The following is a 26,203-nucleotide window of genomic DNA, read 5'->3' as shown; positions in this document are numbered from 1 at the left end:
GCACCTCCATGGGGAATTAAAAGGAAGCAATTTTAAAAAATATTTCTGATAATCTAATTTTCTTCAAAACAAAACAAGCATTAAATGAAGTACTGTTGCATTAGGTAGACAGAAACAAAAGTTAAGACGCTTAAATTGACTTGCAAAGACCTCACTTAGAATGAATTATTAGTTCTTTTATTTTCTTTACAGCAAATTATCATCAAATCTGTACTGACTACTATGTGCTAAGCTCTCTCTGGGCGTTGAGGATTCGGGAGCGGGGAGGGGTCCCTGTCTCATGAAATTTATATTTCAGGGGAGGAACAGACAAACAAACGAATGACCAAGATAATTTCAGATGTAATATGTGCTAAGTAAAGGAATAAAACAGGCCACTGTGCTAAACGGGGACTAGCTGAAGGGTAGAAGTAAGAGACCAGGGTGGGGAGTGCTGATGTGGGCTGGGTGTTGGGGAATCTCTCGCTGATTTGCTGGTGTTAAGCTGCCACCTGGGAGAAAGGAAGAGGCCAGAGAGCAGGAGAAGGCAGGTACCGGGCCCTGAGGAGGGAATGAGTCTGACACCTACCTACGGGGAAGAAAAAGGTGACTAATCTAGTTGGGGGGTAGGGCAGCTGGAACCTAGTGAAGAGAAAGGTCACGGGTGGTGTGATTCAAAGGAGGTAAAAACGACCTCATGAAACGCTTGAAAGAGTTCCACTTTTCTTCTGAGTGTGATGAAAAGTCTTTGGAGAGCATGATCTGGTCACATGATTCAATGTGCATTTTGAAAAGATTCAGCCTGGCGGCTCTGCTATGGGAAAAGATTGCAGAGGAGCAAGAGTAGAAGCCAGGAAACCCGTTAGCTGATGACTGTTCCCCTGGGGGGGGGGGCAGAGGATGGTGGCTTGGACTGCAGTGATCGCAGTGAGGAAGAGGAGAGTGGACAGATATGGAGCAGATGTGTTCTTTGTCTGAAAGAGTGTCTAAAACTTGTCTGGCTCAGACGAGGAGTTTAGCAAATGGTAGCCACTATGTCTTTGCTGCGTTCTTGAGCTCGAAGCTGGCAGAGATTCACGAATTTGTTCTCATTCGCAGGACTAGTGAATTCAGCCAATGCCCCATTCCCACTGTCACTGGGTACTCTTAAACCAGCCACAAAACACCTGACCTGAGGTCTTTTTATCTCTCAATCTTTTCTGCATTTAGCTGCCATTCTGATCTTCCTCAGACACAGCTTTCATCATGTTTACCTTGCTGATAAGAGCATTATATGTATTCACGTACTTACTGAGTAATTGCAGTGAATGAGGCTTGTTGGGGTGGGTGGGGTTCACACACCTAAGATTATTTCTTGCCTCTGGGATTTTAGAATTTACTTGGGGAGATATGATTAACCCATACGAAATAATAGATCTAAAAGAGATGGCATCATTAAGGAAGCTTTCAAAAAGGAGGTAGGACTTGTTCTAGATCTTAAAAGAAGTTAGTAAATTCTAGCAAAGATGCCCAGTGAAAAAAAGGAGCAAGGACATAACAGCCTAGAGTTGTGGCACAGAGAGGAGATTTCCTAGTGTTGTGGCACAGAGAGGAGATTTCCTAGTGTTGTGGCACAGAGAGGAGATTTGCTTGAGGAGAGGAAAGCGTCTGCTTTGGGAAAATGTGGGGGACCAAGTCACGGGGCAGGATGGTGCTGGGTCGTGGGTGCCGTCAAAAGTTAGGCACCAAGGATTTGGATTAGATGCAGTTGGATATAAAGAGTTATTAAAGATTTATAAGCAAGATTCAGTCTTAGGTAAGGCTTAGCTGGGGCCAGTGATCATCCCCCCCTCTAATTTTCAAAGTAATTATCAGTGTCTTTAGGTGCTCATTAGGAACTTGGCTTGTAACTCTGGACTTTTCAAATATATAATCTGTATGCGTGCAGCCTCTATGGAGTAGGTACAGAGTAAATGTTTGATGATGAAGAAAGACCTGTGTAAGGAAGAGTCATTTGGCAACGGCATATGACCTGAACTGAAAAGAAGAAAACCAGGAGGTAGGGAAATCCCAAGGAGGCTGTTCCAGTAACGCAGGTGTGAAGGAGGAGTCTAGAAGAGGCAGATGTGAGAAAATACTTAGGAAGTATCACTAAAAGGAGCTTGCATGTGGAGTGGGTTAAACATTTAAATTTTCAAATCAGAATGTTTTGAAGGGTCATGATGCCACGGTGGCGGGGGGGTGAGATGGGAAAAAAATTGGGAGAGGGAATTAGTTTGGGGGAATAAGATGGGGCATTTGGGTTTGGATGGGCATTTGAGATGATGACTGGATATCTGTTTAGAAATGGTCTGGGAAATTAGCAAGAGGAGAATGAAGCCACTAGGTAGAGACAGGGCTGAAGTTTTGTCTTAATGTCATTCTCTACAAGAAATATTCATAGAGGCCCTACTATGGGCCGAGAGGTAGAGGATGTAGAGTTAAATGAGGCACGGACTTTGAGAAGTTAACAACCTAGTGGAGAAAACAGATATGCAAAAAAGGAAGGCACAGTCTAATGAAATAAGTGTCTAGAGGAGACTATGTGCTGGGTAAGTGAGCTAAGTAGCACCCATTCAGTGGTACAAATTTCCCACCTGAGACAACTGATGGGGAGTGTGTGGAGAGGTGGCTCCTCCTGCTTGACTTTCCCTGCTCTGTGTCCTGCTGCTCAGCCACCACTGTCTCCATCCAGGATTGGCACCCAAACAAAGGCAGTGGTCTCTAAGCAGATGTAAAGAAGGCCAGTCACCAATCAGGTGGCCCATCAGGAAGACTGTCCCAGCAAGACCCTTCCTATTGAACAATGAATGACAGATGCATTCAGATCCTCTCTCTTGGGATGCTTTAAACTCAAGTCACAGACAGCAGTCACCAGAAGCAGAGATAGCAGTAGAGGCTGCGACTGTGAGTGAGGAAGAAGCAGGGAGATGCTGATTCGGGAGAATGGCTAAAGCAGCAGAGTCCGGGCAATGGGTGCTTGTCAGTGAGGGGCTGAGCAGGGCACCTGCGCCTGTCATTGGATCACGAGGACAGCAGTGGATTCCTGGATGAACAGTAGTTCTGGCCATATCGTGATATGGTTTTCTAAGGTTTCCTTATTTCCTTTACATAAATCTGCAGCATTCGCCATGTTCTGAACACGTCCTGGCATTTTATGTCTTGTGAGAGCCCAGCTAACACAAAGGCATTCCTGTTGTTTTGGGTTTGATTCTATCTGCAGAAGAGGGTTAATACGATCTTCACAAAACAGAATCAGAAGGACGTGCATGGGTGCACGCGTGTACATGGCTGCCTTCCCGGAGGAGTGGGACGGTAGAGGGCAAAAACTTCAGTTACGTCTTAGCGCAATACTGGAAGCCCCAGGTTTATATATACTTTTTGTTATCCTCTCTCTCTCTCCCCATCCTGGTCCCAGTGTGGGCCTGGGTGCTTGTCCTTGGGGAGGGCAAAGAAAGAGAAAGCCAGGGAGACTATTCAACATGGCCACCAGGCTTGAGGAAGGGAAAGCCCCAAAGCTCGCAGCAAGTGCAGCTGCCAAGAGAAGAGAGGACTGTGAGCGTCCAGACCAGTTTCCCAGTGTCCAGACTGCTAACCACCAGGTGAGGGTCACCCGATTTGTTCAAAATGAATTTCACTTTAGACCAACTGAATGGACTATCTGGAGGAGGGGCCTAAGAACGTGCATTTTTGTAATTATGCCCGGTGATTCATGAAGTGCCTTCCTTTGAGACCCACGGCTCTAAGCCCTGTGTCCAGGAAAGGGTGTTGGGGAGGAGGCAGCTGGCTCTGAGAAAGCAGTCAGGGCTGGACAGTCGAAGCGCTTGACGTGCGTACGTAGATAGCACTGGAGGAGTGAAAGGGAAGGAGAGAGGAAGCGTGTCAGGTGAAGCAGGAGTGGAGGGTGCACGGAACAGAGACTGGGACGCAGGTCTGCTTCGGGGAATCCTGAGCCTAGACGATAACTGAGACATGCAGAGGGATGAGGGTTCTGCTAACTCCAGAATTTTCAGTCAGCGTATACGTGCTATGGAAAGCTTTCCCCTCCTCTCTAGCATAGTCCGTTTAAGATTTATGGAGCACCAACTACAGAGAGAACATTGTATTAGCAGCTGTCAGAGAAAACAAGAGCTTAGCATGTACTTGAAGTTGGACAAATCTGTGATTTACATTGAAGAGTGATGACAAAGCAACATAGAAATAAGTGAAAATCGTTCACTTAACAAAAACTCATTGTGTCTATTGTGTGCAGACACTTTTCTAGACTCCATAGGGTGTGGTTTATCAGAAAGTGATGTGGGTGAGTTTAAAGGCAGATTTTTGTAGGAAGGTAAAAGAGGCTACAGATACTTGAAGGCATTCTGTCTCAGTAAGGACTTAGATTCACACTGTTCCAAAGCTGGGTACATAGCTTCCTTCATTCAACATTCCATACATTTACTGAGTGCCTATTATATTTGTAGCTGTAAACGTAAAACACAAAAATCTGTGCCCTCATGGAGCTTATATTCTGGTGGGAGAGAGACAAAAAACCAAAACAAATATGATACATGGATGTTAAGCTTTGGAGAAAAATAAAGCAGGGAGAGAGGATTTGGGAGGAGGGAGAGATGTGGTATCAACCATGATCTTTTGGGAAACTCATTAGAAGAAGGCATTTGAACAAGATTTGTAAGTAAGTGTCAAAGGAAGCTCTGTGGGTATATATTGGGTTCCAGATAAAGGGGCAGCAAGTACAAAGCCCCTGAGGAATAAGCCTGCCTGTGTTTCCCAGGAACAGCCAGGAACCAGCACGTATGTCTAGAAGTTAGGAAGGTGGACTGTAAAATAGAGAAAAGTGTTTGACTTCATGAGGTTGTTGTGATGACTAAGTAAGATGATATGTGCAGAACACTTAGCACCTACTTGACCCAGAGCAGGCATATTCTTTTCCCTTCCCTGTCTACTGCTTCCTCTCTTCTGCCTCCTCTACCTGGTACCAGGTGCTAGGAGAGCGAGACAGGAACCACCCTTGCAGAGTACAGTCCACATAAGGCGTAGGAAGACGGCTGGTACAAGGTTTACTGACATACTAGTTGGGATTTGAAAGAACTGTTTTATTCGTGTTTTGTGACGTGGATTAGAGGGACAAAACTGCAAGTAGAGACTCAGATGGGTGGTCCTATTAGGTACAGGTGCTAGTCTGCCAGGCCTCCATCTTTACAGCTCTCCCAAACCTTTCCAGGTAGTTTATCAACGCAGACTCTGGGCATGCTAGCAGTTTTAATTGTTCCATTGTTTAATGTGTTAACTCCCTGACGTTAACTGATTAATCTGTCTTCTAATTAATGTTTGAATGGTTCTCCTCAGGTCTAGACTATTAAGGGCACTTCTACTTAAAAACAGTTTGTCTTCAGCTTATGCCGTCAGGGGCAACTCGGTACATTTATGGTCACTATTTAGAGTGACCTGTGATGGCTTCGAAATATCCAGAAAGACAACAAAAGCAACAGACCCTCTCCCCCTTCCTTAGTGATGAAAGGATGTGTGGCGTTTGTTTGGGACTGGGGCTGCGTTCCCAGCCCCAGAGTGCTGAGACTGGTAATCACCAAGGCGTGCTCAGAAAGCCCCGGGCTGGGGAACTGGCGGCCGGGTCTCTCCCTAAGTCACCCAAGTCGCCTCCCACTTTTGATGACTGCATGTTTATTTACTTGCAGGAAAAGATAGTAAATGAACGTGCCCAAGTGTAGGCCGACCCCAGGGCTGGCGGGATTTTCGCAGCTTCTCTGGGCGGACCCGGCAGGGGTGCGGCGGGGAGGCCTCCGGGCCTCCGCGGTGCGCGGGTCCCAGTCTGCGGCTGCGGGCTCGGCTCTGCGGCGGGAGCCGGGGGCGGGCCGCCGCGTGGGGCCTCCAGGGCGCCCTCCCGCCCGCGCGCCGAGGCACCGCCCCGCCCCGCCCCCGCCACCTCCAGCGCCCCAGCCGCCCGCTTCCTCCGCCGGCCCGGCCCCCGCTCCTCCTCTGCCGGCCCGGCCCGCCCCCTCCGCGGCCGGCCCGGCCCCCTCCCTCTCCCCGGCGGCGCTCGCAGGCTCTCTCTTCCCTCTTCCCACACCGCCCTTAGCCGCTCCCGCCCCGCACGCCCGTCTGGAGAGGAATCGAGGGCCGAGCGCATCGATAGCTCTGCCCTCTGCGGCCGCCCGGCCCCGAACTCATCGCTGTGCTCGGAGCTCGATTTCCCTAGGCGGCGGCCGCGGCGGCGGAGGCACAGCGGCGGCGGTGGCGGCGGCAGCGGTGGCGGCGGCTCGGCCAGGAGTCCCGGCCCCCGCCATTTCCGACTGGGAGCGAGCGCGGCGCAGGCACTGAAGGCGGCGGCGGGGGCCAGAGGTTCGGCGGCTCCCAGGTGCAGGAGAGAGGTACGGAGCGGACCACCCCTTCTGGCCCCTGCCGGGGTCCCGACCCTCCTCGCCGGCGCCGGGCGGGGCCGCCGGGGAGTGAATGAATTAGGGGTCCCCCAGGGGCGGGGAGGGGGCGCGGGCGCGGGGCCTGGGCGGGCCGGCCGGCCGGCGGGCGGGCGGGGTGGGGGGGGTCTGCAGGGGGAGGCGCGGGGACGCGGCGACGCGGGGAATGAGGAATGGGCGGTGCGGGGCTGAGGAGGGTGAGGCTGGAGGCGGCCGCCGCTGGTGCTGCTTCCTGGACGGGGAACCCCTTCCTTCCTCCTCCCCGAGAGCCGCGGCTGGAGGCGGCCGGGGAGAAACTCGCGGGCCGGGCGGGCTGCCCCTCAGGGCGGCCGGGTGCGGTGGAGGTTACCCCCGCTGCTCTCCAGCCTCCCCTCCCCCTCGTCGTCCTTCCCTCTCCCCTCGCTCCCGCACTCTTCCTCCCTTCCCAGCACTCGGCTGCCTCGCTTGCTGCCTTCTCTGCTGCATCTCGCATCTCTAGGACGAAGGTATAAACTTCTCCCTCCAGCGCAGACTGGACGGCTAGTGGTCCTTTTCAGTGTGTAGGGGGCTATATGAGTAAGAGGGGAGGTCACGTTTTGGAGGAGCATACGAAAGTGCTTAGAGACCACTGTTTGAGGTTATTGTGTTTGGAAAAAATGCATCTGCAGCCGAGTTCCTGACTGCTCCCCTCCCCCACATATGGGCTGTGACATTGCTGTGGCCACAAAGGAGGAGGTGGAGGTAGAGATGGTGGTGGAAGAACAGGTGGCCAACACCCTACAATGTAAAGCCTGCGACTTAGTGAAAAGGAAAAAGTTAATCCCAGAAGGTCTGTTTTGCTTTGCCGAGTTAAAACACACGCAGAAAAGCCGCAGAGCAGAAGCAGGGCTTTTTCCTGGCTACTTGAGTGTAGACAGCAATAACTAAAATCGTACTTGAAGTTTAATTTGCGTGTTGTTGCCCTTCTCCCCCATTTCTTCTGTATTACCTTCGTCCGTACAAATTTGACCCCCATCCCAGGAGTTATTACAGTACTCAAACAGCACTCGCACGATTTTTTTTTTAACTGACTTAAAAGAGGAGTTAATTGCCGCAGTCTGCCAGCCAACTGCCTGAAATACTCCTAGGCATGTGCATGCTGTGGTTGAAGTCCTGCACTAGCCTTCTTAAATCTTGATACCCATCAAAACAAAGGGTTAAGAACAGAAAGGTGTTTTCTGATTTTTACACAGTATACATGTTACATTTGTAATGGGAAAAAGAAAATCATTCAAAAAGGAATTCCAGAAGGAAAAAAGTCTTCGTAATCATCATCTCAGAATCAACCTTGTGGGTGATGTCATTCTTAGGTGACTAAGGTCCAGAATGCTGACTCGAACGTGTAATAGACCATAGACATGAAATATGGTTGATACCAGTACTATTTATTTTGAGACGGTATCCATCCACAGGCGTTCTTGGTTTTAAGAGATGGTTAATGAAATGATAATTGAGTTTTATGACCAAAAAAGTGAAACATTTTTTTTTCCTCAACAAAATGTTTGATTCTGGTCCCAGTTCCACCCTTTGCTCCCTTTTGTATTTTTGGGTGAGGGGGCTCCTTCTTGCCTGTGATCTTCAGTAAGACTCTGTGGGAACTCAGATCTCTCTCGTGGATTTAAATATTGCTTGATTTTTTAAAGTCTAAGTGAAGGATTTTTTTTAGAAATGAGCACTGCATAAAGGAGTAGACCAGAAGGTGTGTGTCTTTCAGAATTCACACATGTATGTACAACTAAGCTCTAATCCAGTATTTGCCCACAATATCTCCAAGGCTGGCAAACTTACTGGTCATAAGGACCCAGACCCTTTTACACGCTTAACAATTATTGACAGTCCCAGTCTGGAGTATGTCAACATTTACCATAAATAGCAATTAAAATTGAGGATCAAAAAAAGAAATAAGTCCATTATTTGGTAACATAAATAGAATTCTTAATGAAAAATAACTTTTCTAAAACAAACATAAAAATTAGTGAGAAGAGTGGCTTTGTTTCACACTTTTGCAAATCTAATTGTATGGCTTAGTAGAAGACAGCTGGGTCTTCATAGCTGCTTCTGTATTCAATCTGTTGTGATCATACGTCTGGAAAATTCTACCGTACACTTGTGAAAGAATAATGGTGGATAGGGTAAATCGCATCATAGCAGTATCATGAAACCAGTTTTTGACCTCTTGGACCCTCCTCAAAAGTCTTAGGAACCCTAATGGGTTCCTGGACCACATTTTGAGAACTACTGTTCTACGCTATCCAAATTGTTTATGAGGAGGTGGGAAGTGGGGGGAGCAGGGCACCAGAGGGTACATTTTGGTGTGATTATCCTCACCTATCCCATTGGCTGTGGCCAGTATTTGGAATAAAAAGGGGAAGCAAACAGGATGTGATACATGTTTGTAGTGGCCCTAGACAAGCCTATAGGTGGCACAGAGCAGGCCAGGGAGCAACGGTTGGAGATGTAACAGTTGTCTGGCCTGTCTGCTCTTTGTGAGTGGGTTCGGGAACAGGGCAGGAGTTAGCTCATATGTTACCGCTTGGAAAACCATATTACTTTTTTGGGGGTGGAGGGGCCTATTTTGATAATTCTTGGTCTTTAGTAAATAGGATGCTGCATGTATATAGTGTTTATACACAGTATCTGCACATCCCTTAGTTTGGAACTGCTTATCCCTTACTAAATGATTGGGCATTGACTGCCCTTCTTTCTGCAGTTCACTACTTCTAATAGTATCATGGAGTTATTGAGGGAAAGGAGATTAACATAGATAAATTCATTTTTATTTCAAGAAGTTTGAAACAGCTGACTAAAACGTGTTTCTGTCTTGCACTGTTCACCTTGTCAGTTGTCAGTATTTATTGCTACTGCTGGGAGATGGTGTGTGAGAACCAAAGAGTAAAAGTCATGTGGATTACTAGGAATATTCACTTTCATTTTTTAAACATTCTCATTAAAAGCAGTGCTTGACTTTACATATTATATTTTTCTTGTGCAAAGTGCTGTTTTTCAGCACTGATACAGGATTATATACTGTGGATTGATGATCACATTATTTATACTAAATAGTTAATTCAGAATTCTCAAAGTTCTCTTAGATTTTATGCTGTTATTTTTCCTAGCAGATAATTTACAGATTAAAATGCCACCAGATACTGTCCTGTAGTGTCTCAATTTTTATTTCCCCAATATACCGTCCAGCTTTATTTGATGATTCTCTCCCCCACCCCCATCTGATTCTTGCTAACTGTCCAGGAAAACTACTGTGATGATGCCTTGAAAAAGTTTTCTACAGCTGTTGGCTACGACAGAGACATTCAGCATATCCACTCGTAACTCTTAGGGGCCCGAGTCAACGAGGAATATGGAGGAGATAGCTGTCAACAAGTTTTGTGTGGGTGTGTCCACGGAGTATAGAGCAGTGTGCTCGACACTTGGACTCAGTGAAGTCATGGCGTGCTCCTTCGAGAGCCATTAACTGCTGCAGAATGGCAGCCTGGCTCTTCAGATAGAACAACCTGAGTCGAAGATAAAAGGACTATGTACACTGAATGCATTTTTCTCAAATGCTGATAGGGGAGTTTGTAAATGAAGTACAGTTCATTGCAGTACACATCTGTAATCAACTGGAGTTTTCATCGTTGAATTTTGTAAGGTATTTTGAAATAATTTCCCGTGTAAAGGTGAATTTGTGTTAAGAGGTATTGATAAGAGTGTTTGGGCTATATTAATCTCATGTGTGACCCATGTTCTAATTTAGTCACATTTTAATTATTTTTATTTTATTGTAAGGCCTGCTGAAAATGACTGAATATAAACTTGTGGTAGTTGGAGCTGGTGGCGTAGGCAAGAGTGCCTTGACGATACAGCTAATTCAGAATCACTTTGTGGACGAATATGATCCTACGATAGAGGTAAATCTTGTTTTAATACTACGCATATTGATTTGTGCAAACCCATCCTTTGGGTACCAAAAAAAGATTTCTCTGATCATTTTCTGTGACTGCTCATTACCAGGCAGTCATGCTGATAATACTTTTATTAAGTGATCTGAAATGTACGTGGGTTTCAAGGCTTTACCCTGTTGTTATATGTAACCGTGGATATGGAGAGCCCGGCTTGTCTTCTCCCAGGAGAATGATACCAGGATCCGTGGCTTTCACTCTGTGTTAGTACACGTGCATTTTAATTTGAAGTGTTTTTCAGAGGGTGAGAATGTAAATTTACATCTCATCTGTAAGATGAGACATATCTAACAGTCATTTTTTAAAATGTGGTTATTGTTTCTATGGGTTTTTGGTATTTTGATGTCACTTGTAGAGTTGATTTGTCTTGGTGAAGTTCAGTCATTTGACGATTGAACTGATAACACTTAATTAGTAGTATTTTCATGTTTTCTCCTCACAGTGAAGTAGTGGAGAACCTCCAGCTACCTGATGCATTTTAAATAGCTCATCCTTTGCTTTTATGTGTGTGTCTATCAGGTGATGTATATAAAGGTCCCACCACCAGTCCTTACCTCTGCTTTGCAGCCCTTTTTCAATTTACTCAAGGAAATTTTAGAATTGTTTTTATTATAAATTTATTCATGAATAATTTTCAGACTTTCTCAGTTTCATGAAAATGTACCAAAGGAAAGGCCAACAGCAAAATAATAGAACAAAGGCCTGGAAGAGACCTTGAGAGGTAGTATTTCCCACTCACTGCCTTCTGGCAGCACTGTTCTCAAGTGATCTCAAGCAGATGAGGATTTATTTAATCCCAAAGACCTGCAGGAGGAAATGGCACATAACTGTCCGTGTTAACTAATCTCCAGAATGTAATTATTAGTGTATTTTATGCATAGTCTGAATCTTCATGTTAAGTTTAACATAATATCAGCTTGTCTTTGAAATAGACTTATGTTGTTAGACTGTTTTTTTGATGTCTTTACCCCAGGTTAAGCAGTCTTTAATTCCTTAGCTTTTATTCTAGATCTGATATATACCAATTTTTAAAATCAGCTCTGTAAAATTTTTCAGAACTTTCTCTGAGTCCCCAGCTGTAGAATCTAGAATAGCTCAAAATACCCTGTATGGTAATGGGTAATGTCTTAAAAAAAACAAAACCCACCTTGACTGCACTGAGGTCGATTCTGAGGGCACTGTTGTCCTTAGGAAGATGTTTGTGCCGTATAGAACTTTGAGGATTGATTAGGTAACTGTTCATAGGGAAATGACAAATATTTTTGGTACTGCTGGAAAAAAAATGGAGGAATAACGCTTATTTACAAATATCTGATTTAAACATAGAAGCAACTTTTATTTGGCTTCCAAGTTTTAATAATTTGCATTAGTGAAAGGGACTGAAGCAGACCACCTGTACGATAGTTTCTGCATTTTTCTTGGCAAGTCAGTTCAGTGCTGATGGTTTTGTTTTTTACTTCAAGGAGGATTAAATAGTTCACCTGTTTCTAAAGCCAAGGTTGCTCAGCATACTGCACCATTTAAATTAGAAGTAGAAGGAAGTTTTAATAGAATTCAAGTTAAGCATGGAAGTGTTCCTGGGATTCTAGAATATGATTTTAGCAGAAGTGCCCTCTGTCTTTTCTGGAAGTCTGAGTAATTCCATTACACTGTTTCCTATCAGAGGTCAAGAATATATATAATAATCTGATAATAGATTAGGAAACCTTTTGGTCAAAAGTATTAAAATGCAGTATAAATCTTAAATAAAGTTAAAAGTCAGTCCTTTATTTTGGGGGAAGGTAGAAGAAGGTTATAAGTAAACTCAAACCCATTAACTCTGATTGTGATTTCTGCCAAACCAGAATACTTGACTCAGGGAAGCATTGATAACCTGTGAACTTTGAAACTGACTTTCCCTCACTAGTGTAGCCATCTGGGAAGAGGCGTCAGAGATTGCCTCTTATCTCCCAAGTATCTGACACGTTAAATTCTCCGTGTAGTTCAACTAGGAGAAAGGCAGGAGAATTCAGTCGTTTATTTTGATAAATAGATAAGCAAAAATACTGACATGACATTTTTGTAAAAAGTTAAAAAAGAAGGATGGAGGTATCACTACTGCTGTGAAGTTTTGATTGGCAAATGATACAGGTCAGAGGGAAAATGGGAGAGGACATAGGCTTTTTGCACATTTGGAATTCTCATCAGTTTTCCTACATTGAAACAAATAGAAAAAAATTGAGGGAAAAAAATTTAAAAACAAATTTTAATTTGGTAATAACCATATTTTCTAGTGGTTTAGAATTTGCAGAAATTTATACTGTGAGATAGGTAAGGAAGGTAGTCATTTCTTTCATTTTATAGATTAAAAATGGTTTCTGAGAGGCTGCAACTTCCTAAGGATACTTAGCTAGGAAGTGGTAGAATTTTAAACTTTTTGAGACCAGGTTGAGTGAAATTTCCACTGTACCCTTGTATAACTTTTAAAAATTAAAATTAGCTTTCAAGCTAAGAAAATATTTAATATTGGAGGCTGATTGAGATTTATCTATATACCAAAATTTGACCTGAGTGTACTATCTAGGGGCATCTTACTGGCACAGATATGATAGAGAATTAAACAGGTCTGATGCATCGATGGATCATGTTTAAATTTGCACTTGATGATCACCTTTACTTCTATTCTGAAAGATTTTTATGAAGCCCATTGAAGAGTTCCAAGAGGCAATGAAATACCTTGTTAGTGGTGCAGGGTTATTAAAAATTCAAAGCAGTCCCCAAACACAATACCAGGCTAAAAATAATAAACACTTTTATAGTTTGGAGATATTTGTTATTATAAAGACACCTTCTATGAAGTGTGTTTTCTAAGGTAAAACTTGGCGGAAGACGAAAAAATCTCGCCCAAAGAAAATAGAAGTAGAGTTCAGAACACCCAGTTGGTCAGTTAGCAAATATATAAGTTATCTACCGTATGTAACATACAAATAGATACAGAAAGAAGTATTTTTTTCCAGGCCTTAGTTCACTGATATCTACATGCTTCTGTTAGGTGACACTTATAATTCAGTCCAAATATTATGCCCTTCTTCGATGAAACAGTTTTCTACTCAATAAGGAAGAATGGATTCGTAATTGGATTGATTTGTTCCATCTTTAGTGCTCTGAGCTGTGGAGTGTTTATTCAAGATATATCAGTTTCTTTTTAAACAAAAAATTTCCATGTTAATTATGGAATTTACTTGCTGAGAGCACTATCTAATGTCAGCTCTTTTTCTGGTTGTGAGGAATGGGTGGTGACTTTGCCCCTCAGGGGACATTTGGCAATAATCTGGAGATATTTTTGGTTGTCACAACTTGAGGAAGGGGACTGCTGCTGGCGTCTGTAGTGGGTGGAGGCTGGGATGCTGTGACTGGTGTTTCCAGCAGTGCACAGGACAGCCACTGCAGCAGTAGTGACGTGGCCCAGAATGTCAGCGGTGCTGAGGTTGAGACCCTCATACGTGTTGTGTGCAGCTTTAAACATCCCTTAAGTTGTGCAATTCAAGTCCCTGAATATGGTTTATGTTAGATTTTTAAAAATAAAAGATTTGAACATACTGATAGTTCATTATATTGACGTACTCTAGCATGCTATTAAAACATTCTGTTTTTAAAATAAGGTATACAAAGCAGTTTGGTAAATGCATTTCTCTTCAAGGCTGTGGCCAGCTCTTCCCCCCTTTCAAATGAGTGCCCTCTACTGGTCAACTTACTTCCTTTTATAATAAAACATGAAATTCCAAGTTCGGATATTTTTCCTGTTTAAACTAGGTATAATCAATTTACAAATACATAAATTTTATTTGAGAGTCTTATTTTATATAATTAATGTTTTAACAATCTAAAGTATCAGTTTCACTCTGCTAATATTATGATTACTGTGTGGACTAGGTAGGACCAACTAATTAAATATGTGGGTGAATATTTTTAATTGAGAAAGGAAATGTGGCAGTGTAGGAGAAGATGGGGTGGTTCTGTTGTTAACACTGATTGAGGTTACTTTGTCTGAGGGAATTAAAAAGTGGCACCGTGGCTCTGAATTTCTAGTCATGCACACGGGAGGTACCTTACAGAGCTCAGAGCTTCATGGTGTGTTACGTGGGGTGTTAGGAAGGGCCTATTTGAAAGTGACAAATTGTGGAAGTTGACATTTTATAAATCTTTATAGGACTGTAGAATAGTTGAGAGCGCCTGACTTTTAGAGTAAACTAATAACAAAATTCAGGCACTGTATTTAGGTCAATTTAAGAATAAGTATTTACTTAGTAATAACTGTTGAGACCTGGACATTAAAAATTACTGGATGCGTTTTATTGTAACTTGAGTTTTTATAATTACAAAGCTTTAAAGACATACAAATGAAAGTTGGTAATGGAAATAAATGAGAGGGGAAAAACTTTTTATCCTTTGGCATCTCTTAAGATTACGGTTTTAACATTGCAACTAATTCCTTAATTCTATCAATGTTATTCAGTGCCTGCTCTGTACCATGCAGCCTTCCTTGGGCCTAGAGATACACTGGGAAGCAAAAGGGACCAGCTCACGGCTGTCATGGAGCTTATTAGTCTTAGATGTATTTTGAAGAGCGGTGTTTGTAAACAGCGATCCTTATTACATGTAACTTAGTTTGGAGGCTTTATTGCTTTAGGACAACAGATTTCTTCTGTGTCTTAATTACATTGTCTCATAGTGCCTAGGTTTCTGGAACAGTTATAGTATTGTGATCTTAATATAATAAAATTAGAGCTGCGCAGTAGAAATAAAATATTTGAGAGGATTAAGTAGGGATATATTGCTTCCCTAAAATAATTTTTGAACTTTTTTTTTGAAAAATTTCAAACCTATGGAAAAGTAGTCAAAAATAGTGCAGTGAATACTTGTTACCTTTAAACTGCTCATACTTGCTTTGTGTGTGTGTGTGTGTGTGTGTGTGTATGTGTGTGTGTGTATACACATACTTGAATACATGATTTTTTTAGCTTAAATCTTGGAGAACAAGTTGCAAATGTTAGGACCTTTTACCTCTAAACATCTACCTTCTAGCCCAGGGGTCTGTACACGGTGGCCTGCTGGCTGTGTGTTAGTGTAAAGTTTTGTTGGAGCACAGCCATGCTTGAGTGTATACGTGCTGTCTGTGGCTGTTTTTGCTCCACAGTGGCAGAGCTGAGTGGCTGCAACTGAGACCAATTACTGTCTGGTCCTTTATGGAACAAGTTTCTGACCCTGTTCTAACAACAGGAATAGTTCCTTGTATAACTACAACGCAGGGACAAAATTTGGGAACTTCAATGCTGATATAGTACTTTATCCAATACATAGTCCATATGCAAATTTTGTCAGTTCTCAGAATGTGTTTTTAGCAAGTCTGTTTTTCCCCCTGATCCCAGGATCAAAAATCAGTTGTCACACCTCACAGTCTAGCACAGTTTCTTAGCTTTTCTCGGTCGTTCACGACAGTGACACTTTTTGAAGAATTCAGGCCAGTTGTTTTGTAGAATTTCCTCTCATTGAGTTTTGTCTGGTTGTTTCCTCATGGTCAGGTTCAGATGAAACGTTTTTGGTAGAAATACTGCATAAGTGATGTTACGCCCTCCTGGTGCATCACATCAAGGGGCATGTGATGCTGGTTTGTCCCGTTACTGATGGTGTTATGTTAACACTGATTATTTGGTTAAGGTCATATCTGCCAGTTTTCTCTCTATGAAGGTATTTTTAGTTCCTTCATAATTAATATGTACTCTGTGGGGGGGATACTTTGAGACTATAAATATCCTGTTCTACAACATACTTGCACCCAGTGGGATGTAGTATCCACTGATCATTCTCACCAGAATAAATGACTGCCACAGTGATGGCAAAGTGGTGGGTAATCTAACTCTGTCATCACTTCTGCATTTATGAGTTGACATGTACCATAAGTAAGGGTCCTCTCTTTTCTCCTCTGTCTCCTTGTTTGGTTTGTCTTATTTGTATCAGCATGGACTCATGGATTTTTTTTTTCATTCAGTGTGTTGCAGTCTATTCCTGTAGTGATTGATTTTGATGCTCAAATTTGTTTTTGATATGGCCGGTGGAATCCCTTTCAAGCTAGCCTCCTTTCTTTGACATGTCCCCCTCAGTTTTTGAGCTCTTCCTCACTTTCTGGCACGGTGTGTTCTGGGTTCACCGTGTTCTTTCCCTGTCCCTTCCCTGGATTCAGCCATTTGTCCAAAGAGCCCTAATTCCTTTTACTGGGGAATGGTATTTAGAAATTCAGATCTGGATGTTAAGTGTGTGTGTTGCTGCTGGGGTGTCACTGCTCTAAACCCTTTTCGACGGACAGAACTAATAAATTTTATTTAAAAATCGTGAGTTCATTCTTCCCTACCTTCCTCCATGTCTCCTTTCTCTCATGCTGAGAACCCTGGTTCTACCTTGTATAAATTTTAATGTTAAACAGTAGACAGCCGTTGAAATAATGATAATGTCAGTCTTAAATCCTGTTTCTTGCAGTATTTTCTAAGTAACACAGATTGAATGAATGAATTCAACATTAGGTTATATTTTTATTTGTGCAGTTGGAACTAAATGTTTTTCTCCACTGAGAAAAATAGGGATCCTTTTCATTTTCAAAGTATTCTTAAACCATTTAGGAAAAGATTGAGCTATTGGCTACATAAAAATTAAGACATCTTTAACAAAATTACAAGACAGGTGGAAACCTGGGAAAACTGTTCGTATCATTTATCAATCAGAAAGCTCTCCTCTTTCTGGATTAGAAAAAAGCAAACATCCAAATAGAAAAAAAAGGAGGCTAAAGATACAGATAGCCAACCTATCCACAAACACATACAAAATGATGTTGAAACATGTGAAAAAACACTTCATTAAGATAGAAATGTAAGTTCAAACAATAAGCATTTAAAATTTTCATACTGACTAAGAGAGAATGATAACAGGTCTGGAAAAGTCTGGAGAAACGGGAGAAACGTGTGCACTTTATTCTATAGTGGGGCATCCGTGAGTGTATATTCTTAGAAACTTTCTGGAGGTCATCGTTTTGGCAATATGTATCAAAATGGAAACTACTTGTCGTTTGACCACGTATTCCACTTACAGAAATTTATCTGAAAGATTCAATTAGATAAATGTTTAAGATGTATACCCAGGAGTGTTTATTGCAGTGTTGTTTATAATTTTTAAAGTGGAAATAATCTACACATTCACCAGTAGGGGATGGGGAAAGTAAGTTATGGTATATCTGTACAAGTTACACAGTTGTTGAAAAGGATTCGGCAGATCGGTATATATTGACATTGATAAACTGTCCATCATGTAAGAAGCTGCACTTTGTGTGGAGTGTGATTCTAGTTATTTAAAAACAATGTGAATATGTATGTAAAATATGGTAGGACATATGCCAAACTCTCATTCTCTGTAGTGTTTTGGTTTTTAAAATGAACATCTTCTGTTTGAGAGGGAAAAATAAATCCTCATTTTTGAGGGAGAAAAGTCACTAGAGTATACTGTTAGATTACTTTATATTTACCCCTCCACAAACACACTTTTAAAGCCTTAGCACATTGGATAATACAGATGTATCTTAGATAAAGAAATTGGTATCAGTCCAATTAAAGAATAGCTGAAGGATATATAATCCAACACATGGAAGTTACATTGGCGTCTGTAATTATTAAGATGTGATCCATGATCGCTGTAGCCTCACATTCTGACCTTGGCATCAAGTGAGGGTTGGGGGAGAATGCCACATGGCTTCACCAGGTTACAGGTGTATTCCTGTCATATCCTTATTTTCAGAATCTGTTATGCTGATTTCCCTTGAGTTTATTTAGATTTTTTGAACAGTTTTATCTCTTGAATATAGTACGTATTTTATTCTGTAGTCCTAAGTTAAGATTCAACACTTTATAATTACAAGTATCCATCATTTAGTAAAGAAGGCTTTGTTTTCTTTATTCTTAACTTTAATGAATGTCTTAATGAAAAATTCTGTCGTAAGAATGAGCTCTTTTAAAACACTTTTGCTCCCTCATAAATGTAGAAATCCTTCTTAAAACCCAGGGTTTTAGCTCTTTTCCCCTGGAGCTCCGTTATATTTATTTTGAAATATAGTGAATGGTTTTGGAAAAAGTAGTTCAAATGTCAATGTCCAGTGGTTTTTATAAGGACAGCATATTGCTGCTGCTGTGTAGTTCCTAGTAGCCAGTAGCCTGCCTCTCCCTTTTTGGCCTATAATAGCATGTACGATATAAAATGCAAAATAATACAGTTAACTTTTTATAGCACTTGTCATTTTATAAAGGGATTTTCATGGTCTTTAATCCTAATCTGTATGCAAAGGCCTGTTCATTGTTTACCCACTTTTACAGCTAAAGGAACAGTAGTTTAGAGTAGATGAGAGATTAAGTAGTTTGCCTACACTCACACCGCAAGTAAGTGGAGTTCTGCGGCTGCCCGTGGACTGAAGATTCAGGAGTATATCTCTAGCCTAGACTTGAGCCCTGAGCATCAGACCTGTTATCAGAACTGCCTACAGGTCACAGCACCAGAACAACCCACGAACATATGGAATTCAACATGCCCCAAGCTGAACTCCTCTTTTCCTCTCCCTTCCCCTTCTGTTCCCTTCCCTAAACAGTAAGCTCTGCCATTAAAAAAGGTTGAGATATAATTTACATAACATAAAACTCATCCTCTTAAAGTGTACAGTTTGGTAGATTTTAGTATATTCACAAAGTTATGCAACCATGACCCCTGTCTAATTCAGTAACATTTTTATCACCCTGTACCAATTAGCAGTCACTTCCCAGTCCCTTCTCCTGCCAGCCGCTGGCAACCACTAACCTACTTTCTGTCTCTGGATTTGCCTATTTTGAATATTTCATATAATTGATAACACACAGGATGTGGCCTTTTGTGTCTGGCTTCTTTCATGTAGGATCATGTTTTCAAGGTTCATCCATGTTGTCACGTTTCAGTACTTCAGTCCTTTTTATGGCTGAATAGTATTCTCTTGTATGGATATTTATTTATATGTTCATCAGTTGATGGGCATTTGGATTGTTTCCTCCTTTTGGCTATTTTGAGTAACACTCCTGTTAACATTGCTGTAAGCAATGAATGAGGGTTGTTCTGTCACTTTTACCCAGTATTTCTCAGAACTCTTTGATCTCCATCTTACTGTTGTTGCCTTAGTTCAGATTCTATCATCTCTTGTAAAAGTTTCCTAAACTCGCCTCCCAGCCTCCTGTCTGGTCTCTTTCTATAATTTGTCATAATAATGCTACCAGTGAACCTTCTCAGTCTGATCTTCCCTACTGTCTAAAAACCTTTCAATGACTTAGTATAAGATGAAGCTCAAAACTCCTTACTATAGCATATAAGACCTTCGTAAGTTGGCCTTGTCCAGTTTCATGTCTTTGTGCATTCTCTTTGCTTCTTCCTGCCTGGAGTGGTCCTCCTGTCTTTCTTAATTCACATAACCAAAGTTGATCTCTTCTTCCTGTTTGCCACCATTGTACTTTGTATTGCATGCATTTCATTGTGTTTTAATTACTTGTTTACATTCTTATCTCTTCCATCAAATCTAGCTCCTTAAACTCAGAAACTTTGTAATGCCTGGCAGAGTATATGACACATAGTAGATTTTTAGTAACTATTCTTATGATGCAAGGGAGAATGGAGTAAATAGGTGAATAATAAATCAGCCTGTGTTTAAATATCCCAAATTCAATACAATATGTGGCCGTGTCTCTTTCCTATTGTAATTCTAACATAACCAGGCTAATAATGTACACCTTTCTAGCTGTCTTTTGAGAACTAGCTGTGTACAGCAACTTTTGATGGTTTATAACCAATAGTGTGGAATACATCATTCTGTGATAGATTCAAATAATCTTTCAGGAGAGTAACAAAATACTTGAGCATTAAGAGAGTAAAAGTAAGTTGCTCATTTTTTTCTATAGCTGTTATTCAGCAGTACATGAAAAGTACTTGTAATACTTCACACAGTAAGAAAATCTTAACATTTCAAAAGTAAATCCTCAAATAATACTTTAGCTGACATTTTCAGCAGTCCTGTTGATATTTACAAGAGTATCTGATGTAATCAGAGGCATGAAGATGGAGATTAAATGGGATAAGGCTTGTAATATGCTTATCACAGTATCTGACGTATAAATAAGGGCTCAGTAAATGTTGGCTGTCGTAATTACTATTAACAGTAACATGATTGCCTTTAGTAAGTTACTAATTTCTTTAGGTCTTTACTCTAGTATGTCTAACCATGTCAAGGTTAACTGCCTGGGTTGGAAAACTAAGTTGAGTCTGTTAAAAGATGAACATACCGAGTAACTTGGTTACTATTAATTATAATAGAAAAACAGCAAAATGATGTCCTGGTCAATGAGTTTATCTTATTCTTGAGTAATGTAGTCCTAACTTTCAAATTTCTCCAGTGGGTCTAGAGATAAGTTTCTGTACATAGAACAACACTTAAAGGCATGTTAATGAACTGGAAAACACTTAAAAAATTACATAAGTCAGCACAAGAAAGACAAAAATTCCAAATTGGCAAAGGACACAGGTAATGGGAATAAATATGAAAATATAAAGAAGAAAAACTGTATAATATTATTAGTCCTCAGAGAAATAGATATTAAAGCGATAGGGGTTTTGGGCCTAACAAGATGACAAAAATAAAAATATAAAACTCATTGTTGAGTGAGTGGTGATGAAATGGGTACAGTCTTAATGCTATGTGGAAAAGTAACACAATAGTAATACAATCTGTTGTTTATATTTTTACATTAAAGGTAATGTAAAACTTTTTCATGTATAAAACTTGTATTAATACCTTTATTAAAATACTCAATATGTTATAATTTTAAAATTTACAACTTCATTGTTTTAATATAATTTACAGTATCTTTAACTTGTGTTTACTTGGACTGATTTATAGTGTCTGCATTTATTTACATTGAATGGATTTATTCATTTGTTCAACAGACAGTACTGATTACCTACTGTGTTCAAGGCTGCCACACACATGGTGCATAGTGGTGAGCAAAACAGATGTGAGCCCAACCATCATGGAGTTTAAAGCCGAGTAGGGGATGTAGACTTGAACAATTACACGTAAATACACAGTTAGAAATTACAATATGACCACCAGCTGCTAGGTGGAGAATTTATTGTAAGGGTAGCAGCAGGGATCCCTGCTAGGAAGCAGTGGCAGGAGACTGCATGACACAGGATTACCTTGGACTAGGGTGGTGACGGTCAGTGCTTGGATTTGGAGCATTTTTTGAAAAAGAGATAAATGGCATAAGATTGTGGACATTAAATGCTTTTTTTTTTTTTTTTTTGGTAAGATATTTTAGGATGCCATGTTGAATGTATCTATTGTAATAACTATCATTTTTAAAAAAACAGACCAACCATATTTCCTTAGCATCTTTTACCAGAAGCAGCATTGACTGTGTGAAAGGCTGTGACCAGCCCTGTGGCTCTTGATACGTGCTGCACTTGCTTTCTAGAAGGATTGTACCTGTTTATCACCAGAAGTGTCTGGCTTCTGTCTACACTTAACTTTTGCATACCACAGTATATGTCATTTAGAAACGGCTTTTCCCCCCCTACAAATAAATAAAATAGTACTTTAGTTGGGAGTAAAGGGAAATACATGGAATAACTTTCCTTCATTTAATATTGTATTACATTGAGTTAGTTTTTAGGTGGCTTGCTTTTATCCTTGTTTCCAAAAGATGTTAATAACCTATGTACCTGATATAAAAGTTTATTCTATTTGAAAGACTGGAAATGACACTAATTAAAAATGTGAAGTCTTAATCCTGTTCTTGCTCTGTCTTTAACTAGTTTCATTGTAGAATCTATGTGGTTTTAAACTGATTAGGCTTTGACAGCCTGTGCTTTCTCAGTGATGATTTTTTTTTAAAGTATTAAAGTAAAATGTGTTGAGAATATTTAGATTTGTGAAAAGGTATTTTGCTAGCTGAGAGCAGGAGATGGCAAACTTCTGTAAAAGGTCACTTGGGTATTTGTCACATACTCTTTTTTGTTTTTAAACAACCATTTAAAAACATGAAAACTCTTCTTGGTTCATAGGCTATACAAAAACAGGTGGCCAGGATTTGGCCTGTGGGCAGTAGCTTGCTGTACCCTTATTTAGACTCCAGTCTTGGGAAAGATTCTACATTGGTGCATAATTTTTTTCTACCTCCTTATACTTCTTTTGTCAATGGGTAACCTGAAGTTGAAACAAAATCTTTAGTATTTACATATCATTTTTGTTATGCTTGTTATCTGCTTTGCCTTAAAAAGTGTTAGTTCTTTTCAGATCATACCTCGCCATTTAACACTTTTGTTCTTAAGTTTTTACCGAGTTGCACTGCCTTTTTATATAGCTCAGTGACTGTGCTTCTAAGGGTGACTCTAGTTAAAATTAACTTGGGAAATAACTGAATTTTTAACCTAAACCTATTATTTGTGATCTGCAGATTGCTCCTCGTTGTTTATAGGTAGGTTGTAGATTACTTTTTTCAGTAACAGAACTTTGCTGTCAGTTTAGGATTTAGAAGGGAACAGATAACAGGAATGAATAGGGACTGCTTTTCCAGTTTCTCAGTCCCTTTGATGGAGTGCTCATGGGAATATATTATGAAATGCATGCAGAAACTACTAATACTCCACATTATATGCTTTTGAAACACAAAGTGTTTGAAAATTTTGTAAATGGGAGTTTATTGAGGTATATGTACATCTTGGAGGTGATATCCACGGGCAGATGGTGAGTAATCCCCCAGTCATGCCTTAGGTAGAGATTTGTGTGGCTTAGAAAGTATAATCCTTAATTTTATTGTTGATAGAAAATTTTAAAGGCTGAAGAAACTATCAGCCTTAAGGTTAACGTAAGCTAGTGTTGGCAAGTGAGGAACGTGAGGGGACAGCAGTAGGTAAGGAAAAGGCATCTTGGGTCTGTTTTACATGCTTAGTAGCCTCCCCTGGGTAATGAATGGATTGACTCTAAGATACTGTCCTCTGCTCTCCATTTCCCCTCTTTCATTATACTTCAAAACACTGCTTTTCAATTTCTAGTATACAGGAATTCTTTTAAGTAGTTAATTAAGGGAATAAGCTAAAATAAAATGTCAACCAAATGTTCACATCCTTAGTCAAGAGTTTCTTATTTAGAAAATTAAGTAAATATTCATTCTTTTTTTCTGACTGGTGAGATCATTTTTATTATGGGCAATTTTAAATATAGTTTACTTTAAAAGATAAACAGAAGATCCTAGTCTAGTATGGCAATCTTTTCACAGTTTTTAAAATTAAAAGCTAAAGAAAGAAATGCATTTAATGTAATATCTATATTACCCTCCCCAAAAAAAAGATAAACAAGAGATGAGTTATTTCTTAAATTAATGATCTCCATCAGAGACATACCCTTTGTTAACATTTTGATGGATGTACCATCAGTTTTGTAATGTATGTATGGATACATTTATACTGATATGTAGAGATATTTTATTGGGATCATGCTACATATGTATCTTTGTATTCTCCTTATACTGGAAACATTTTTCAAACATTTTACCAAAAGCTTGATTTTAAATGACCACCTTTTAAATGATAGGTCTATAAAGTAATTTATGAATTAAGGGTGGAACAATAAGAAACAGTGTCCTTAGGTTTATACTTTATACCCCTTATCAGCCCTGCCTCTGATTCTATGACTACACATGGCACCAGCCGTTTCCTTATTTTTTGAAGCCTATTTTGGCAGAGGGTGTGTGAAACCTTGTAGTCATAAGTATTAATCAGAAGTCTCAGATTTTCAATTCCAGATTGTTATGTTACCCACCCTCTTTCCTTTACTCCATCTTGAGAGCTGCGTAGTCTCTAAGATACCGTCTCTTCCTCCTTCCTTCCACCTGCCTCTCTTTTTACTAGAGGCTTCCCAGGATTTGCAGACAGGTCATTCTCTTTAACTTTATCATAGTATCCATCTGGCTGTTAAATGTTCCCAGGACTTCAGAAATGGATAAATAAGGGTGTTAAAATTCTCTGTATTGACCATTCTCTTACGTATTCCCTAGGCTGGAAGTAAAATTAATGCATGGTAACTGTGAATTGCTTGATTTTTCTTGCCATCTAAATCATCCAGAATAAAAGAGTTAGTAGAGCTGTCTCATTTTGTAATAATTATTTTCCTTTATAGAGAATTTGGGTCTTTTTGTTATGAATATGGAGATTTACATTGTTGGATCTCTGTATAACACCTTTTTAAAAAAAACTTATTTTTAACTGCCATAAGATACACATTTATATATAATATATATACATTATATATAATATACCTTTATATATATAATTTATCATTGCAGCCATTTTAAGTGTACAATCTAGTGGCATTAAGTAAATTCACAGTATTGGACAACCATTAGCTCTGTTTCCAGAACTTTCTCACCATCCCAAACTGACACTCTATGCCCATTAAATAATAACTTTCCAACTGCCCTCTCCCCCAGCCCCAGGAACCTCTATTCTACTTTCTGTCTCTGTGACTTTACATAGTCTAGGTATCTCAATATAAGTGGAATCAGAATGGTTGTCCTTCTGTGTCTAACTTTTTTACTTGGCATAATGTTATCAAGGTTCATCCCTGTTGTAGCATATATCAGAACTCCATTCCTTTTTATGGCTAAATAATATTCCTGTGTGTGTGTCCGTGTGTGCCCCCACGTGCACGTGTTTATCCATTCATATGTTTAATAAACACTTGGGTGGTTTCTACATTTTAGCTATTATAAAATATGCTGCTGTGACCATTGGCATACACGGGTTTGGGTTTCTGCTTTCGGTTCTTCTATTTGTATATCGGGGAATGGGATTGATGGATTTTATGGTACTTCTGTGTGTGACTTTTTGTTCTCTGTATCCTCGCTAGCACTTGTTATTTTCTTTCTTTTTTTTTTAAGTAGCCATCCTAATGGGTATAAAGTGATAACTCATTTTGATTTGTATTTCCTAAGTGATGTTAGGTATCTTTTCAAGTGCTTATTGGCCATTTATGTATTTTCTTTGGAGATTTGCCTATTCAAGTACTTTGCCCAGTTTTGAATTGGGTTGTTTTGTTTGTTTGTTTGTTCCAGAGTTGTGTCTAACATCTTTCTTAAAAATAAAAGGTGCGCCATAATAATCCAGACTGTGTTTCTCCCTTCTCAGGATTCCTACAGGAAACAAGTAGTAATTGATGGAGAAACCTGTCTCTTGGATATTCTCGACACAGCAGGTCAAGAGGAGTACAGTGCAATGAGGGACCAGTACATGAGGACTGGGGAGGGCTTTCTTTGTGTATTTGCCATAAATAATACTAAGTCATTTGAAGATATTCACCATTATAGGTGGGTTTAAGTTGAATAAAATAGACACTGAGGGGTAATTGTATCTTCCACTTATTGAGTCTTTGCTAACTGCCATGCACAAGTTATCTAATTTAAATTTTAAAATAATTTTTATGAGGTAGGTAATATCCCTGTTTTAGAAATGAAGTTCTTAAGGATTAGAGCAATTGTGTAACTTGTTCTGGATCACATGGTAGTAGTGATGGAATTGAAACGTAGGCCCATTTGACTCTAAAACCTGTGCTCTTAACCACGCTATACTGGAGAAACAAGGCTTTAAGCTAGATCCATCATAAAAATAAAAACCATGAACAAAAATGTGAAAAGGTCATTGAGATGGTGCCTTAAA

At 40.3% G+C, this 26,203-nt stretch overlaps 1 protein-coding gene across 4 annotated transcripts in view; it reads left to right on the top strand.

Moving 5' to 3' along the window:
• Positions 1-6,059: 6,059 nt before the first annotated feature.
• KRAS (KRAS proto-oncogene, GTPase) overlaps positions 6,060-26,203 on the top strand; it is a 36,643-nt gene continuing 16,499 nt past the window's right edge. The window contains exons 1-3 of one of the 4 annotated variants that reach the window (XM_074357404.1): positions 6,060-6,386; positions 10,236-10,357; positions 25,676-25,854. In XM_074357404.1, coding sequence (XP_074213505.1) covers positions 10,247-10,357; positions 25,676-25,854 — 290 coding nt within the window. In that variant the 5' untranslated portion in view covers positions 6,060-6,386; positions 10,236-10,246. Of the gene's footprint in view, positions 6,387-6,590; positions 10,099-10,235; positions 10,358-25,675; positions 25,855-26,203 lie in introns of those variants that run through there. The other 3 variants (XM_074357401.1, XM_074357403.1, XM_074357402.1) reach the window with 3 other exon arrangements.

Source organism: Camelus bactrianus, chromosome 34 (assembly GCF_048773025.1).
Source record: "Camelus bactrianus isolate YW-2024 breed Bactrian camel chromosome 34, ASM4877302v1, whole genome shotgun sequence".
Lineage (NCBI taxonomy): Eukaryota > Metazoa > Chordata > Mammalia > Artiodactyla > Camelidae > Camelus > Camelus bactrianus.
The sequence above is the reverse complement of the archived record's forward strand: the minus strand, read 5'-3'. Positions and strand labels throughout refer to the sequence as shown.